Source organism: Podarcis melisellensis (assembly GCF_964234715.1).
Source record: "Podarcis melisellensis genome assembly, chromosome: Z".
NCBI lineage: Eukaryota > Metazoa > Chordata > Lepidosauria > Squamata > Lacertidae > Podarcis > Podarcis melisellensis.
Window position 1 is genome coordinate 4,433,400 of NC_138547.1, and position 16,848 is coordinate 4,450,247.

A 16,848-nucleotide genomic window follows, 5' to 3' on the forward strand; every position below is an offset into this window, starting at 1 on the left:
ATGCTGGCAACTCTCCGCAAGCAGCGGGAGCGCTCCCGTTGTTTGCGGAGAGGTCCGCGAAGCCTGGGCGCGCTGAGCTCAGCACGCGCAGGCTTCGGCATGCTGGCAACTCTCCGCAAGCAGCGGGAGCCCAACGCTGGGCTCCCGTTGCTTGCGGAGAGGTGTGCGAAGCCTGGAGAGTGTGAGGGGTCGGTGCGCACCGACCCCTCTCACTCTCCAGGCTTCAGCGAAAGCCTGCATGCGCACCATAGGACGCACACACGTTTCCCCTTCATTTTTGGAGGGGAAAAAGTGCGTCCTATGGTGCGAAAAATACGGTAGCAATGATGACTTACAGGTGAGGATGTTTCTCAGGCAGACTTGATGCAGCAAGTTACAGTTGTCACCATTTATGGCAGGTCTGAGAAACCTTCATCGCTTCAGATGCTGCTGGAGCTGATGGGAGCTGTAGTTCAGCAAGCATGGTCAGTGGTCTGGGATAATAGGAGCTGCGGTTCTGCAACACCTGAAGGGCCAAAGGTTCTCCACTGGGGGATAATTGCATGTGCAGCCTTCTTCCTACTCCATCATTTTTAGTTCCAGAAACTATTCTTTATGGAAGTATAGACTACTAGAGCATCACAAAGATTGATGCTGACTAGCTCCTTGGGAGCCTCTCCATGGAAAACGTGTTCACTTTTAGATCCATTATTTTTGTGGAGGCACAAGAGGGCAGTTAGTATCCTCGTTTCATATTTTTAAAGACAGGCATTCCAATCTCATGAGCCTTGTGGAAAAATAAGTGTCCGCATTGCTACTTAGAGCAATTTCAGCCATTCCAAGACAAAGAAACATTCTGTGCTTTACAGAAGATGGCATGGTTGGGAAAGCTGCACTTCGGAGTCATGGGGAAGCAACGTGGTGCTGTTCTGGAGGAGTTGCCAATAGAGATACCTGCAAGAGGCATGAGGTGCTGAGATAATCAGTGTTAGAAACTGAAATATAAAAGCTAGGAGCCAAATGGCTCCTGGAACCTGGAAAAAAACAGAATGGCTAGTTGCCATTCCCTTCCCACCCCATGTAGCAGCACTTTCTATTTTTATTTTTTATTTTTGAAATGCATGAACTTTCACACAAATCAGTGACAAATTGTTAATATCACATTTTAAATAGAAATTCTTAACTGGACACCACAAACATAAATGAGGCTCAGCCTCAGCAGTAGTGTATGGTGTGAGTGAGTGTAACAATTTCTACATAGAAATAGATTCTACTGAAGTCAAAAGGGCTTACACCCAGGCATATGCAAAAGGAGAGTCCCAATTCCAAAGTAACTTTTTTTTTTTTTTTGGTGGGACTTGTCTAAGCAGCTGGGCCTTCAAAGTCATGTTAGTCATGTTATAATTATATGAAAGGTTCTGGGTACCTGGGATGCCATATTTACTGTGGCAATTTATTATTATTAAAATTTGTATATTGCACTATGAAAAGGCAGCCAAATAAAAACAAGTGGAAATGAATCAATCAAGTAAAAATGAAAAGGTAGCCAAATAAAAACACTCCAAAAATCTTCACAAAACCAGGTATAATAACTAATGGACAGGGAGCCCAAGGCAAGAAAGATGGTAAGTAAGGTAGGAGAGGGGGAATTGAGGCATGAAAGGGTAAAAATGAGAAATTAAACCTCAGGAGGAATTTCACAGGGCTTAAGATGAATATAATGTTATGGAATTCAGATTGTAATACAATAAAATGCAATATATAAGAAACAAAAGAAGCAATTAGGGCACAATCTAGGGAAAAAGGTTGTTTTCAATCCTGATCTGAATCTGCCTGTTACTCAGAAGTAAATCACAACCAAGTTCAATGGGGCTTTTCTCCTTCCCCTCCCCTTTTTAAACCCATGTGTGATGTGCTTTTAATTTGAAATATACTTGCCAGTTATGATGGTTTAAATAGTGCATGTTAAAGTGTTATCTACCTCAGACTCTCACAGTGATGGCTTAAAATCAAAACAAATTTTGGAGTGGGTTCATTGAAGGACACTTAAGTCCTAGGTTTGCAAACTGGACACTCAAGGTAGTGTCTCTGCCATCAGTTGTATAGGGCTTTAATATGTATTAGTGCCAAAATGATAAAGTTATATGAAGGAAAGTGGCTTGTCTGCAGAGTGGAAGGAAAGGATGATCTTTTTCTGCCTCCCTACTTCCAGCCACTCTATGAAAAATGAAGAAGAGATCCTCTTAAGAATATTAGGGGGTCAGGCAGGGGAAACATGACTTTGTTTTTTGCAGTCTTCAGATGAGGACTAGGCCATGTGAAAAATGAACATAATATTTTTAGTTGGGTTCATTCATTTTCAGCTTCGTATTCTTGTTATTAAAAAGAGCACCTAGACATTCCATTGTTGCACCCATAACCTAGGTTTAAAGTGCCATTCATCTCCTAGGTTTCATATTTCAGTTTCTAACACTGGACGTTCCTTTTAATTTCCAGAATTTGAGAATCTCTTAAAACATTGAAGTATTAATGTAAGCACCACCCTCCCCTCCCTTGATGGGTGCCTTCTCTTTTAAGGGGCGTTTTCTTGTGCAAATACAGTCAATGGGACTCTAATATTAGGAGATTCATCAGAATAAAACAAGCAGATGTCAGATTTCTAAAGTGGGCTTACATATGCTAAGTCTTAAAATACTAAAATATTTCTCCTAAACAATGGGGGTTGGGGGAAGGAAGCAGGTTCCCAACCTCTCCAAAGCAGCTTTCCAGGGCCTCATTTGTCAAAACAACAAAGCAACCTCCCCACTCTTCCTTGATTCTCTCCCCTTCCTCTCCCAAAGCAAGGCTCATTTTACTTAAAAATACACCCATACAGCGCCTCTTCTCTTCTGAAATAAGGTGGGAAGGAAGCCACCCCTCTTCTGTCTAGGAACCGAAAGTGAGGTGCCTCCTTAACAGTGGAGCAAACAGAGAGGCAGAGGAAGAGATGGGTGTGGGTGGTCTGAACTGGAAATCTGAACCTGGTTGCTAGATGGTGCTCTGGAGCCGCAAAAAAAAAGGACTGGTGATGGGTTAATTTCGAACTGAGTAAGATAGCAACTGCACTCCTGAAAAATTATTGGATGATATGGCCAGCCAGTTTTTGTTAAGGACACAAGGTCAAGGAGCTATTATGATGGCACAAACCAGTCAAGAAGAAGCAACAGATGTGAGGCTTCTAGAGCTTTTTGTGGGGGAGGGAAAGGAGGACTGCTTTGCCACACTGGTGGGTGCTGTTACGGTAAAATCTGGGTGTGAGGCTGCTCTGCCACCCAGCTCGTCGGACTAAGTCTGCGGGTACCTGCGGAGGAAAATGAGCTCAGCCGGAGACAGGAACAAGCTGCAGAAGATCCAAGTTTATTGCGCAACAGGTTCAAGGCGAGATTGAACAGCGAGAAAGGGGTGACATGAACTTTTGAAACTTCCCTCCATGCCCCAGAATACAGTGCAAAACACATCCCAGTTACATCATGAATACATTAAGAAGAGGTTGGGTTACACAGATTACATCATGAATACATTAAGAAGAGGTTGGGTTACACAGGATTAACAGGGAGGGGGGAATATGCAGAGCTGGAGATATGCGCAGATAAGCACATCCTGAGTACTGGTGATGAGAAGACAATGGTCCATGTACTGGCATTGCCTGGAGGAAAGGCTTGGCAGAGTGATTTGACAGGATTAGGGTCTTGACACCTTGCTTGAGGGATTATGGAGGACAGGGGAGGTGTCATGGAGTCCTAGAGAAATTGAGCAAATTGGCACGTTGATTTTCTATGAATTTTATAGATTTTAGTCCCTTTTGACATTGACAATTCGAAATAAATGGATATATTGTAGCGAAGAAGAAGGTGAAGACGACATGCCCCCCCTTCCGTATCAGTGCGAAGGGTTTGAGTGAATACTTCATCCTGCAAGGGTATGCCAGCTAGTGGAACAGTTTCTGGTCGATAGATAGGGAGCAGGGAGTACTCGATTGAAGCCACTGAGTAAAAGTGCCATAGGAGCATAGAGCCATTATGATTAAATGAAATTTGTTCACGAGAACTACTGGATAGAAAGGGGGTTTTTTTGGGGGGGGGTTATCCTATACTGCTTAGAATATACTTAATTTTAAACGGTTGGACATTTTCCTGCCCCACATCATTCAGGAAGGATAAATGAAAAATTGTTTGATTGATATGAGATGTCAATGCTAGATTAAAAGAAAACATATTCCGACATAGGTAGCTTGCTTGTTTTTTAATTACTTTGACTGACACCTATCCTTTTTCAACTCAAATTAACAATAAATCTGAAATTGCATGTTGGAATAGCTAGACGTAGGAAGGGGTTAATTTCCTTCATGAATATAAATTGCCCCATGGGTGAGGTAATCTGCAAGGCACAATGAGCCTGTTGCTGGGGTAATGGCTGAGCCATGACCATGTGATTAATGTATGTCAGCTAGTTCCGTGTGTTGTGTCTTGGTTATTTGGTGCAACGGTAATTTCATTGTATACCGTATTTTTCGCTCTATAAGACGCACCAGACCACAAGACGCACCTAGTTTTTGGAGGAGGAAAACAAGAAAAAAAATATTCTGAATCTCAGAAGCCAGAACAGCAAGAGGGATCACTGCACAGTGAAAGCAGCAATCCCTCCTGCTGTTCTGGCTTCTGGGATAGCTGCGCAGCCTGCATTCGCTCCATAAGACGCGCACACATTTCCCCTTACTTTTTAGGAGGGAAAAAGTGAGTCTTATAGAGGAAAAAATACGGTATATCTCTCTGAAAATCCTGCTACAAGCTGGAACTCATTATTCTGTGTACAGTGGACGCTCGGGTTGCGAACGTGATCCGTGCGGTAGGCACGTTCGCAACCTGCAGCACTGCACATGCACAGGTCACGATTCGGCGCTTATGCTCATGCGCAAAGCACAATTTAGTGGTTCTGCGCTAGTGCCAAAACCCAGAAGTATCCCATTCCAGTACTGGGTAATGTAACTTTCGGGTTGCGAATGCGGCAAACCTGGAAGTGGGTTTGCCGCATGTGCAGAAGCGCCCTTGCGCGCCTCACACATGCACAGAAGCGCTCTACAGCGCCGCACACATGTGCAGAACAGGCACCTCCGGTTATGAAGATTTCGGGATATGGCTGGGCCTCTGGAATGGATCCCGTTTGTAACTGGATGTAGCACTGTACTGCTTTTAAGTTTTCTTTCACAGTGATCAAACAGTGATGCATGTAGTGTGGGAGAGGTTCAAAGGTAGCCTCAATACATGGAAATGCTCTTACATTTCTGCTATCTGTAAGCATGATGTGTGTCATAAACATTGTGACTGTACACTAAATTTGTACCAGTTCTTCTCACTTTCACCCTTTTATTGGTATGACCTCCCTTCATCTGTCCTTGTTCAGAATCCTCATCTCTACTTTCATCTCTTTTCTCACAGACTGTGGCAACTCCTCTCTCACTTGTCTTCTCATGTATCGACTGTCTAGATTCCTGCTTGTGACCTCTACTACTTGACATCTTCACATGTTCCAAGAGCCACTCATTTGCACCACAAGCTGCAGTGTCTGGTGTTTGTTTGGAGTTCCTGTTCAAAACTTTGCAACTGTGTTCAGAACTGTCTTCAGTTGATTACAAGTTATCTCTTATAACTATCACTCTCGGACAGATTAACTGCATATATTCAGCCTTCATTCTTAAATTTATGGATAAATGTTTCTCTTCTCACTGGGTCTTACTGTGACATTTGAGATGCCATATAACAGACTACTGTACTACATAAATGGGTTGAATTGGGTAGGTGGGTGTGACCCACATCCATGGAAAAAATAATGAACTGCCTGGGATTATTATGAGAGAGTTGGATACCTTTCCAGCTGATATTTTTGACCTGGATCATATCAGTAGAAATAGCCTCAGTTGTCCATATATTTTGTCTAGTTGTGGTAGTTAGATGTTATTTGTGATCACCAAGCCTGCCTCTTCCCCCAAATCCTTTGTCACCTGCACCTCCAGCAATACCACATGCAACTTGTAAAATTGTAAGTGATGGTCTGGAAATTTGTACTGTGAGAAAAATATCACTATATTCTGTTACTTATGTCAGTGACTTTAATGGGAAATCTCACCTAAATGTGATATGGCTGTTTTAATAGTCTTGTATAATTTTGACACTACTTATTCAACCTGATATTGCATGTCAGGCTTAATTTCCTGTTGAGCAGGAAGCAGAGACTGTAATCAGTATGGAACATAGGACTGCTTTTCTATTACCTGAACATATTCTCCAGAGTTCTTCTCTGATTAGCCTAGCTCTCAGATATTGTCAACCTGTGTCTGCTCTGCACGGCTTCATACTGCAGATCGAGGTTTGAGTACCCAAGGTAGTGTTAAATAACTTGGGAGTGGTCCTCAGTGTTATTTAATGGTGTTATTTATAGGAGGCATCACTTAAGTTGATGAATAGAAATGTAGTTAGGAAATGTAAGTGACCTGAAGTTCCACTGCAATATGCAAATCACCTTCTTGTGAACTGAGACCGGAAGCTCTTCTGCAGAATCACATGGCAGCTTATCTGCAGCCAGCAGCAGATCCTCTCCTTGGCACTTGAACTTGACACCCGATGAGTCATTGCAGAGTCACCTAGGGAGACAGGGCTGCTTTGGCTGCTGTTTCTCATATTGAATTACTTGAGAACAAATTGGAATTACCTAGTCAGCAGCCATTCTTTATCCTTTGCCGCTTGTTTTCTATGCTTCTAGCTTCTTCAGTTAAGACTGCTATCTTTTGAAAGTATGTTAAGGTTTTTTCATGACTCTGTACATTTAAACATTAAAATATTTTTTACAAAAAACTCCTGCCTGAATAATGTTACAGGAATTCTAAGGTCTCAAATATAGAATAAATGTTGATAATTGCACAAGGTAAGCACACATACATAAGTATAAAAACCACATGTCTAAAATAGTATAGGAGAGCAATCCAAAAGCCATCTTGGCTCTCCTGAAGACTCTAAATATTTCCCCTGCCTCCTGAATCCCCCTTGCCTGAGAACAGATAGCAATCAGGGGAACAGATAGCAATCAGGGGAAGTTCATGAAGGGATTCCTCTTCTATGAACCTCCTTTGTATCAATTGTCATATGCTCTGCATTGAGGGATGTCTGACTGGCATCCTGATTGTCTTATCAAATGCTATTGTTTTGTGTAAACTGTGTCTGAAACTATGTAAAACTTGCTAAATCCTCAGGAATATCACACCTTGGCCTTCCTGAGCCACAGTAATCCCACTTTATGTGGTATAATTTCTAACTGTTTGTAGAGGGGATGTCCCGCTTTTCTACACCAAAATGCAAATCCTTAAAAGAGATTTTCTTCTTGGTTCTGGGCCTCTCTTTCCTCCTTGTTAGGAGGGGAGGGAACTCTGTTGCAACAGAAAAATCTTGCTTTCACTGCATCCTGCCCCCATCCATTCATCTCTGACCGATCATGGACTTAGGGGGCTCAGTCCCTTGGGGAGTTGGGCAGCAAAAGCCAATCACCCCTATTTCCCCTATATCGATATCAACAGTGCTCCAAGCAATTCTGAAAACATGATAGTAGTGTGGGCCTTGGCAAGGAGTATAATCTCTGCCCTAGGCAGACAAGATGGATAGAAGAAAGGCCTGAGATTTGGAAGGCGTGTCTAGCGTTACAGTAAATGCTTCTTCCTGGAACTGTCAGTTGAAAAGGCTATGTAAGGCATTCAGTGAGTTTGTAGGCAGTGACTCCTTCAGTTTGGGGATGTTTCCAGCTTTGATACCCTGGCCCTCTAATAGCAAATCCTATGCATCTTTCATTAGAAGTAGGTCTCACTGAGTTGAGAAAATAGAGTTTGGTAGCTGGGCGGCACCCTCTCATGCTGGTCTCCCACCCATCCTTTATTTATCTCTCATGTCACTCCCCTGTATCACGTTGCTGTGGAAAGGGGAGCATCTGCCAAATGGATGATGAAGTGACTCCCTTGCCTTGGCATGACCCTCTACATAGGAGAAGTGTGTAGTGGGAGAGCTGAACACAGGGTTGTGTTTAGGTAATGGCTGTGTGCTCTCTTGTTCCATTCAAGTGGGAACACCATGGTAACTTCACCTGGAGGAATTAATTTTGCTAGGAGGTTGATTTAGATCAGTTTTTCCTCAAACTTGGGAAACAAGTCCTGTAATTGGACTACAACTCTCATCATCCCTAGCTAGCATGACCAGTGGTCAGGGACGATCAGAGTTATATTCCCACAACAGCTGGGGACACAAGATTGAGAAACATTGCTTTAGATAAAGGGTTGTTGAAATTGAAGTTTGGTATGCCTTCCTGGTATGCTTTTGAATTATGGTGCTCGAGGAGACTCTTGAGAGTCCCATGGACTGCAAGAAGATCAAACCTATCCATTCTGAAGGAAATCAGCCCTGAGTGCTCACTGGAAGGACAGATCCTGAAGCTGAGGCTCCAATACTTTGCCCACCTCATGAGAAAAGAAGACTCCCTGGAAAAGACCCTGATGCTGGGAAAGATGGAGGGCACAAGGAGAAGGGGATGACAGAGGACGAGATGGTGGGACAGTGTTCTCAAAGCTACCAGCATGAATTTGACCAAACTGCAGGAGGCAGTGGAAGACAGGAGTGCCTGGAGTGCTCTGGTCCAGGGGGTCACGAAGAGTCAGACATGACTAAACGACTAAACAACAAATGCCTTCCTGAATTCTTTGGGAAGCTGTACTAGTGAAAATTGCTTGATAACACTCTTGTTATCAAGTTGTTACCCCTTAAACAACCCCTGTTGCTAAGACATACAAAAATATAATGGGGCTTACTGTGTGGATGGTCTTAATGGTTTGGGAAACACTTGCTATTTCACCACGTGTCTGTACAGGAGTCAGGGTTTGTCTCCTTCTGAACTACCAGCACTTTCCTGTCCTTGAAAGGTAATGTATCTCTTCCCTAAAAATGGAATTTCCCCCTATGATGCTGAGGTGTATAATGTAACAAGCTATCATTCAAGCTAACAATATTCTTAGGATATCTGTGGCCTAAATTGCTGGCCAGCTTTTGTTAGCTGCACAAAAGTAATATTCTGTAAACCACCCTGAGACTCCCGGGTATAGGGCGGTATATAAATTCAGTAAATCGTCATCATCATCATCTACACTGCCACACATAGCTTCAAATATTTGAGCAAAGTCCTCTGTTTAATTCTGTGCTTTGGCTATATGATACAAATCTGGATATGACAAATCACTTCTTTCCTTGTAGACTTGTCTTTCATACAGTCCAGAGTACAGCTGTTTGACATTCACAGTGGGGTGAGCTGTGTAGTTCCTAGGCAAGGTAAGGTACCCCTGCCCGTACGGGCCAGCCTTGCCAGACTCTAGGGTTGTGCGCTCATCTCACTCTAGAGGCCGGGAGCCAGCGCTGTCCACAGACACTTCCGGGTCACATGGCCAGCGTGACAAGCTGCATCTGGCGAGCCAGTACAGCACACGGAACGCCGTTTACCTTCCCGCTGGTAAGCGGTCCCTATTTATCTACTTGCACCCGGGGGTGTTTTCGAACTGCTAGGTTGGCAGGCGCTGGGACCGAATGACGGGAGCTCACCCTGTCGCGGGGATTCGAACCGCCGACCATGGGATCGGCAAGTCCTAGGCGCTGAGGTTTTACCCACACCGCCACCCGCGTCCCTGTGTAGTCCCTACTGCTACTTAAATATATTTGGAGTTTTGCATTGCTCAATTTCAAAGGCTCAGTGCAAGTAAGTATGATGGGATTTAGTATGGAGCATCTTGCAGGCTTGCATGAGAAAACAAAATGAAGGGTTGTATCCATTCAAGAGTAGATGCATTAAAATGAATGAACATGACTAACTTGCTTCTATTGATTTTGGTGAGATTGCTCTCACCAAAGTTCGTTGAGTAAAACCTAGATATCACTCTAATATTTTTGTAAATAAGTGAACTTAGCAAGAAAAATAAATAGAAAGCTATAGCACCCCTCTCAGCAGGATTGTACACACTTTTTCATGCAAATAACTATACTGTCATGCAAATATTACTTTAACCCCATCCTTCTCCAAATAGCTCAAGGTGGCCAACATAGTTGCCACTCCCATTTTTATCCTTGCAACAATCCTGTGTAGTAGGTTAGGCTGAGAGGGACTTACCCAAAGTTACCCAGTAAGCTTGTGACTCAGCTGGAATTTGATTTTTGTACTACCTGGTCCAAGCTCTAATCCGTACATCACACTAGTTCTAGGTGTTCTGCAGCTATAGCTCTAAGAAAAAAGTAACTTCTCCACACATTATTTACATACTCTGCAAAAGTGCAGCAACTCTTAACCAAATCCTAAATGAAAAGCTGTGTTAGCAATTCTCGACTCCAAGGAACAAAACTGTTAAAATAGAGCCAGCTCCAGACTTTCAACTTGAAATATGTGAAATGTGTGGCAAGCATAATGAGGGCGGCATTGCCCAATTTAGATGTCGAAACAATGCAAAGAGGTCATGTTAGGCTTCTGTAATTAGGCATAGAAACTCTCAATCATGACTCAGTCTGGTTTCTGCTTCCCTAGTGCCAGGCTGGACATTATAGGAGGAAGTCCATGTTTTGCTTTGTTTTAAACATCACATATAAAATGGGGATATGATTTGTAGAGCAAAAAAGGCTCATTCATGGGTGAGGAGTATAGAATGCTTTTCTCCGCACCCTTAGCTCAGTTCCCTGCTGTCTTCGTCCTGAGCACTGTTTTTCCTTTTTTTTTTTTTTTTGCACTGTTCCACTTTTATTTTATTTTTATTTTTTTAAAAGATTTTTATTAAAGTTTCAAAAATTATATAAAAACAAAACAAAACAATAATACAAACAGATAAAAATGAAAAACAAGTATAATTTCAATCCCTTATTTTCTTATAACTTACTTCCCCGACTTCCTCATACCTCCCCTCTCTGTATTCCAATTTCTAATTTATTAATTCAGCAAATCCTTTCCCTTAATTTTCATTTAATTTTTCGCCTTTCTTTTCTTTTTACTTATCCATTACAGCTGGAAACCACGTAATTTCTAAACCAACGTCTTTCTAACATTCATTAATTTTGAAATATTTCTTAAGATAGTCCTTAAATTTCTTCCAGTCTTCTTCCGCTGTCTCTCTCCCCTGGTCTCGGATTCTGCCAGTCATTTCTGCCAGTCCCATGTAGTCTATCACCTTCATCTGCCATTCTTCCAAGGTGGGTAGATCTTGTGTCTTCCAATACTTTGCGATGAGTATTCTTGCTGAGCACTGTTTTTCCTAGCCAGGATCTGGTACTAGAAGTGAGTTTAACTGTAGAAAGATCATTTGTGGGATCAGATGGCAGAAAGTGAACTATGGGCAGAAGAAGCATTGAGCATCTCCTTTAGGTACCCATGTTGTTGCTACATAAATTTGTCTTTACATTGAATTCAGTGGCACCTCTGGTTGCGAACCGGATCTGTTCCGGAGCCCCGTTCGCAACCTGAAAGGAACGCAACCCGCGTCTGCGCATGCACGGGTCACGATTCGCTGCTTCTGCGCATGCGTGTGATGTCATTTTGCATGTCTGCGTGAGCGGCGAAACCCGGAAGTAACCCTTTCCAGTACTTCCGGGTCACCGCAAGACGCAACCTGAAAACGCGCAACCTGAAGCAAACGTAACATGAGGTATGACTGTATCTAGTTTGGCCCTTATCCCCTTGACAAATATTATCTATCTTTCTGGGGGTTTTTTTAATCGTTAGACTAAGGTAAGATATTGGGCATAAACATTGGGTGTAATCTGTCACAGTGTATTAATTAAACAGGTGGCAAAGTTGATATAATACGCCTTATGGGAGTTTCTAGCTTTTTGTTACATGAGGTCACCTTAGTTCCTACAAAGGCCCCTAAAGAACAATGATTTAGCTGACGTAGAATGTAGGCATGGTTTGAAAAGGACATGGAATTCCTTACTCTGTTTCCAAGATTCTTGTCTGGGTCATGACTCAGATGCTGGAACATCTTTTGAATGTGTTTTCTTGAGCTCTGCCTTTCCCTGTTTATAATGCTGCCCCCCTCAATTGTTAGCCAGGTCAAGCAACCTCATCTTTGAGGTTATAGTCAGCACTCTATGCAGAATTGTCTGCCTGTATGCAATAGACTGTCCAGTCACACGCTTCCCTGATTGGCTCAAGATTGCTGGTTTGAATAATGAACATGCTAGTGTTAGAAACGGTGATTGGCTGAGCACTGCTGCAGTGAGAATGCAGGCTGGATGCTCAGGGCTTCTGTTCCTTTGATGTGTATTGGATGAGCTGGAAGCACAGGTTAAATCGCTACAGCTGTCTAGAGTGAAAGGATCTGTTATCCAAGCTTTCTAAGAGCAGTGCCTTTGCATTCTTTTGTTCAGGCTTTCTGTAATGTCTAGCATCTTTGCTTCATGCTAGGAGACATGTGCTTTTCTCTTTCATTGTCTATTAGAGTAAACTGCTTGTGACGCCAGACACGACAGCAGTACAGCAATTTTGAAGGCAGGAAGCGGCTGCAACCCTTCTGGCGTTGCTGTATTTGAAGCACTGCCTCGATGCGGTTCCCTTAAGAGGATACTTGGTAGTGCATTCACTTTTTTAAATCACTGTCTGCAGTGACTTCTTTACCAGGGCTCTAGTTGAAGGATAAGTGATGCTGCAGTCCCTCTGGCAGGTTTTTTCTTGCCTTTTTTCGAGGGCTGCATGTCAAGGCCCTGCTGAAGGAAAGGAGAATGAGGCAAAGGAATCTCCAGCTCCCCGCCCTGGGGACCAGGGACCAAAGATGCTGGGGAAACCGCTCAACAAAGAGACCAATCCCACTGAAAGGAGACCAACTATTCTATTGGTAGTTGGACCCGCAGAGCATTTCACACAGGTATTGTTGCTTTTATTCACCAGCATCCTTCCCTGTGGGAATGGCTTTCACTAGCCTAGGCAGGTGTGTGTGAATGCGATGTGGCTGTAAAAGATAAAGGATGTGGGATGCTAAGACTTGGTTGCGCGGTTGGAGGAAAAGAGAAATAGTGAATACCAGTAGTTTCCCTCTTGAAATGTTTGTTTATGGAAGCGGCTTGATGGCAAAGCTATTATTAGGGACAAAGGTTGCATTAGCGCTGAAAGATTATATTACATAGGTGAATAATCTATATTATGGAGTGGCAGAAGTTATTTTGATAGAAACTGGGATGTTAAATTTGGTGCGTAATTTATTTTACTGTGCTTGTTTGTTTAAAACTAAACTGCTTAATATTTAAAATCTCCAGGCAGTGTTCAAACACATTTATGGTTGTGTTTTACAAAATAAATGGGATTTGAAGCTTCTGGCATTGTTGTATCTTTAGAGACACTCGTTACAATAATTGTGGAACAAATTACGAAGCTTTGAGAGGGCATGATACTGGCACTTTAGTTGAATTGTGTTTGGCTACAAAAACCTGATATTGTATTCAAGTTAAGAGTTGACTTCATTGTAGACTTTCAAATGTTCATCTGTACTGTAGAATGTTATTTGGCGAGAGAGGGTGTGTGTGTGTGATAATGTGAACCTTTTATTTCTTGATATGGGAACCTGCCTTTTAAAGGTGAGGGGTGCTAAATGTATTACACAAAAGCTGGAGGACCACATATAACTTTCCTCTATAGTCAATGCAATTTTAAAATTGTCACTTGCAGGGGGATAGAACTGAAGCAATCATATTTTTTAAAAAGCACCTTTAAAATTAATGTGAAATGATCTAAGCCCACAGCCAGTAATTTATTGCTTAGATTTGTTAGTTTACATGATAGGATAATTTATATATCAGCAGACTTATTGTGTTGAAAACTCTGGTTCAGGATCCAGCAAGGGCAGAAATTAGCAGTGTTGCTGGTCTCTAAACTTGGATGCTCCCTTGAAAAAATGCAAATTGAAAAAAATGTAAATTCTTTACATCCAGAGTTTATCATTCTGAAAGCTATTCCTGGCATCTTTTCTATTGAAATTATCTTTTCCTGTAGGGTAGAGCCTTCATTAATTTTTCAAGCAAACAAGCTGTTCCAGATTATTCTTTCTCCAACTATCATTAAGCACACTAGATCTTTGTTATGGGCTGGGGAAACAATTTTTGTGAGTGGCGCAAATGCTCTTGGTTACTATTGGACCTTCTTGAAGGTCGTTCTTTGACAATGTCAGGCTTGGAAAGTCACATTTTTGGCTGGAAAACAAAGTGCCTGCTTCCATATGAAATTCTGGAGGCTTTAGAAAGCAGGAGGATATTGCAAGCAGAGCCTCTTCTGTTGCAACACTCAGATTTCAGAATGCCCTCCTTAGCCAGCTCCATCAGCCTTCCTTGTTAAGTTTTAGGCACCAAGTAATAAAACCAGTTTGCACAAACTTTAGTATTTGTACTCTCTCCCCGCAACCCACTGTACATTACTGTTAAATTTCTTGTATAGTTTTAGTGTAGTAACTTTATTATTGGACATTCGATTTTATGAAAAGGCATAACATAAGTAAAAAAACATACACATAGTGTGTTAGAGAACATACGTGACAATAAACATGCTTTCTTTTATTCCACTTTCTGGATAAAATGAAATGAATGCTGCTAGTGTAATGTTAGACTGGAAAAAAGTCCCGCCTGTTGCTCTTGTTCCCCTGGATACGTTAGATGTTCCTTAGCTATGTTGGCGTCTCAGCTTGCAGTTAGAGAGGAACTGTGCGCTCTCTACAAGAAAACTTAACTAGGGAGGAGGGGGTTGAGAAAGGAGTCAAGCAAAGAAGCCATCGGTTAAAGGCTTCAAAGATTCGGGGACTACAGTGGTACCTCGGGTTACAAACACTTTGGGTTATAGACTCCGCTAACCCGGAAGTAGCACCTCAGGTTAAGAACTTTACCCCAGGATAAGAACAGAAATCGCGCACTGGCAGCAGCAGGAGGTCCCATTAGCTAAAGTGGTACCTCAGATTAAGAACGGACCTCCGGGACGAATTAAGTTCGTAACCAGAGGTACCACTTTATATTCTTGGCTTCCATTGCTCTTTCAGAGACAACATAAAAACACTACCCTCAAATAAGAGATATAGTAACATTTATTTGCTATAAAACTGTACATGGTTCACATCACCAAGTATGTTTAACATTTTGGGACCTTGATACCTGAAGGCGTACCTCTTCACACATCGTAGCTTCCCTTGCTTTGAAATCATTACAGGGGTACCTCAGGTAAAGTACTTAATTCGTTCTGGAGGTCTGTTCTTAACCTGAAACTATTCTTAACCTGAAGCACCACTTTAGCTAATGGGGCCTCCCGCTGCCACTTCAGCCTGAAGCAGAGTTCTTAACCCGAGGTACTATTTCTGGGTTAGCGGAGTCTGTAACCTGAAGCGTCTGTAACCTGAAGCGCATGCAACTCAAGGTACCACTCAATTGAGACTTCCTCAATACCATGATGGCAGGTGCCAGGCACATTTTGCACCTGGTTATCCACTTGCAACCAAGTGAAGATGCTTGGGTACCAGGATAGTGCCTGACATCTCCACCATCTGCTTGCCTGAGGACAGTGTTTGAAACTCAGATACATAGGTTAGGTGCCAAATAGCTCCTTAAACCATGGTTACATTGGATCTTGTTTTTACACACTAATACTGCATCCTGTAGAATTCTACCAGTTATATTTTATCTGCATAATCAGAATGAATTTCAGGAACCAAAATGCTTTTTCTGTGCAGCCTGAGCAGGAGCAGTAAAAAACATTACAGTTAATTGTTGTAGCTTGTCTTCACTTACCCCATCCCACTGCCCTGCTCACAACTGTGAAGAATATTCTCACGTTATGAATGGTCTGTGTCACCATTAAGAAAAAGAGGTAGGAATAGGCCAATATATATGTGGAATGTCCCTGGATCAAGTGACTTTTCTTTTCTCAGAGTTCTTAAGCTAGCTGAAGGTCGTCATCCGAACTAGCCAGAGTTTTAATTGATAACCAATCACAGTCAATGCATCATTTGAAAACAAGACTTTAGAGGTGTCTTGTCCAAAAATGGCAACTAGACATTCCATGTAGTTGACTGTAACCTTGGTTTAAGGAGCCATTTGGCACTTTGCTTATATATCTGATTTTCTAACATCGCTTCTGAATGCCATTGCCAAATTAGGTAGGGGAAGGTGTTTATGAGTGAAAGGGCCTTTTCAGCTCTGGCCCTTTAGTTATTAGTACTGTGTTGTGATTTAGCATTTTAGCTGTGTGGTTTTTAAAATTGCTTCCTCTTATAGCTTAGTGCTGCAGTATTTTACTTCCCTACTTTGTTTTAGCTTTGACTAAATTACAGTTGTGTTTCTATAGCATTATAATTGGTATTTTATATAATTGTGATTTTTTTAAGTTTGTCACTGTTACCTTGTACACCACCCGAAGAACTATTGTTATTAGTGGTTTGTAAGCAGAATGAAATAATAGGTATCTTACATTAGGAGTGAGGAAAACTGTACATAAAATTATAGAGTTGGAAGGGACCCAAAGGGTCATCTAGTCCAGCCCCTGCAATGCAGGAATCTCAGCTGAAGCATCCATGGCAGATGGCCATCCAATCTCTGCTTAAAAACCTCCAAGGAAGGAGAGTCCACCACCACCCGAGGGTGTCTGATCCACTGCCAAATAGCTCTTACTGTCATAAAAATCCTAGGCAGTATTATCTTGATTCCTCCTTCTTTTATAGCCCTGTTCATGTGTTACTTGCAGGTAGGACTTGGCCCCACTCCCACCACTGTCTGATAACAGCTTTTGCTCAGTCACTGACATTTTCCTTGC

At 42.3% G+C, this 16,848-nt stretch overlaps 1 protein-coding gene and 1 long non-coding RNA gene across 5 annotated transcripts in view; one reads left to right on the forward strand and one right to left on the reverse strand.

Moving 5' to 3' along the window:
* Positions 1 to 16,848, forward strand: part of SLC25A25 (solute carrier family 25 member 25) — a 41,990-nt gene that overhangs the window by 4,522 nt on the left and 20,620 nt on the right. For 2 of the 4 annotated variants that reach the window (XM_081896492.1, XM_081896493.1), the window contains exon 1: positions 12,594 to 12,934. The exons of the other annotated variants lie outside the window; for them this stretch is intronic. In XM_081896492.1, coding sequence (XP_081752618.1) covers positions 12,713 to 12,934 — 222 coding nt within the window. In that variant the 5' untranslated portion in view covers positions 12,594 to 12,712. Of the gene's footprint in view, positions 1 to 12,593; positions 12,935 to 16,848 lie in introns of those variants that run through there. 4 annotated transcript variants of the gene reach the window in all.
* Positions 6,429 to 12,207, reverse strand: LOC309361567. The gene is made up of 2 exons (XR_014164511.1): positions 12,005 to 12,207; positions 6,429 to 6,655 (listed from the first exon to the last, which is right to left on the reverse strand). It is a non-coding gene; the product is annotated as an uncharacterized lncRNA (long non-coding RNA).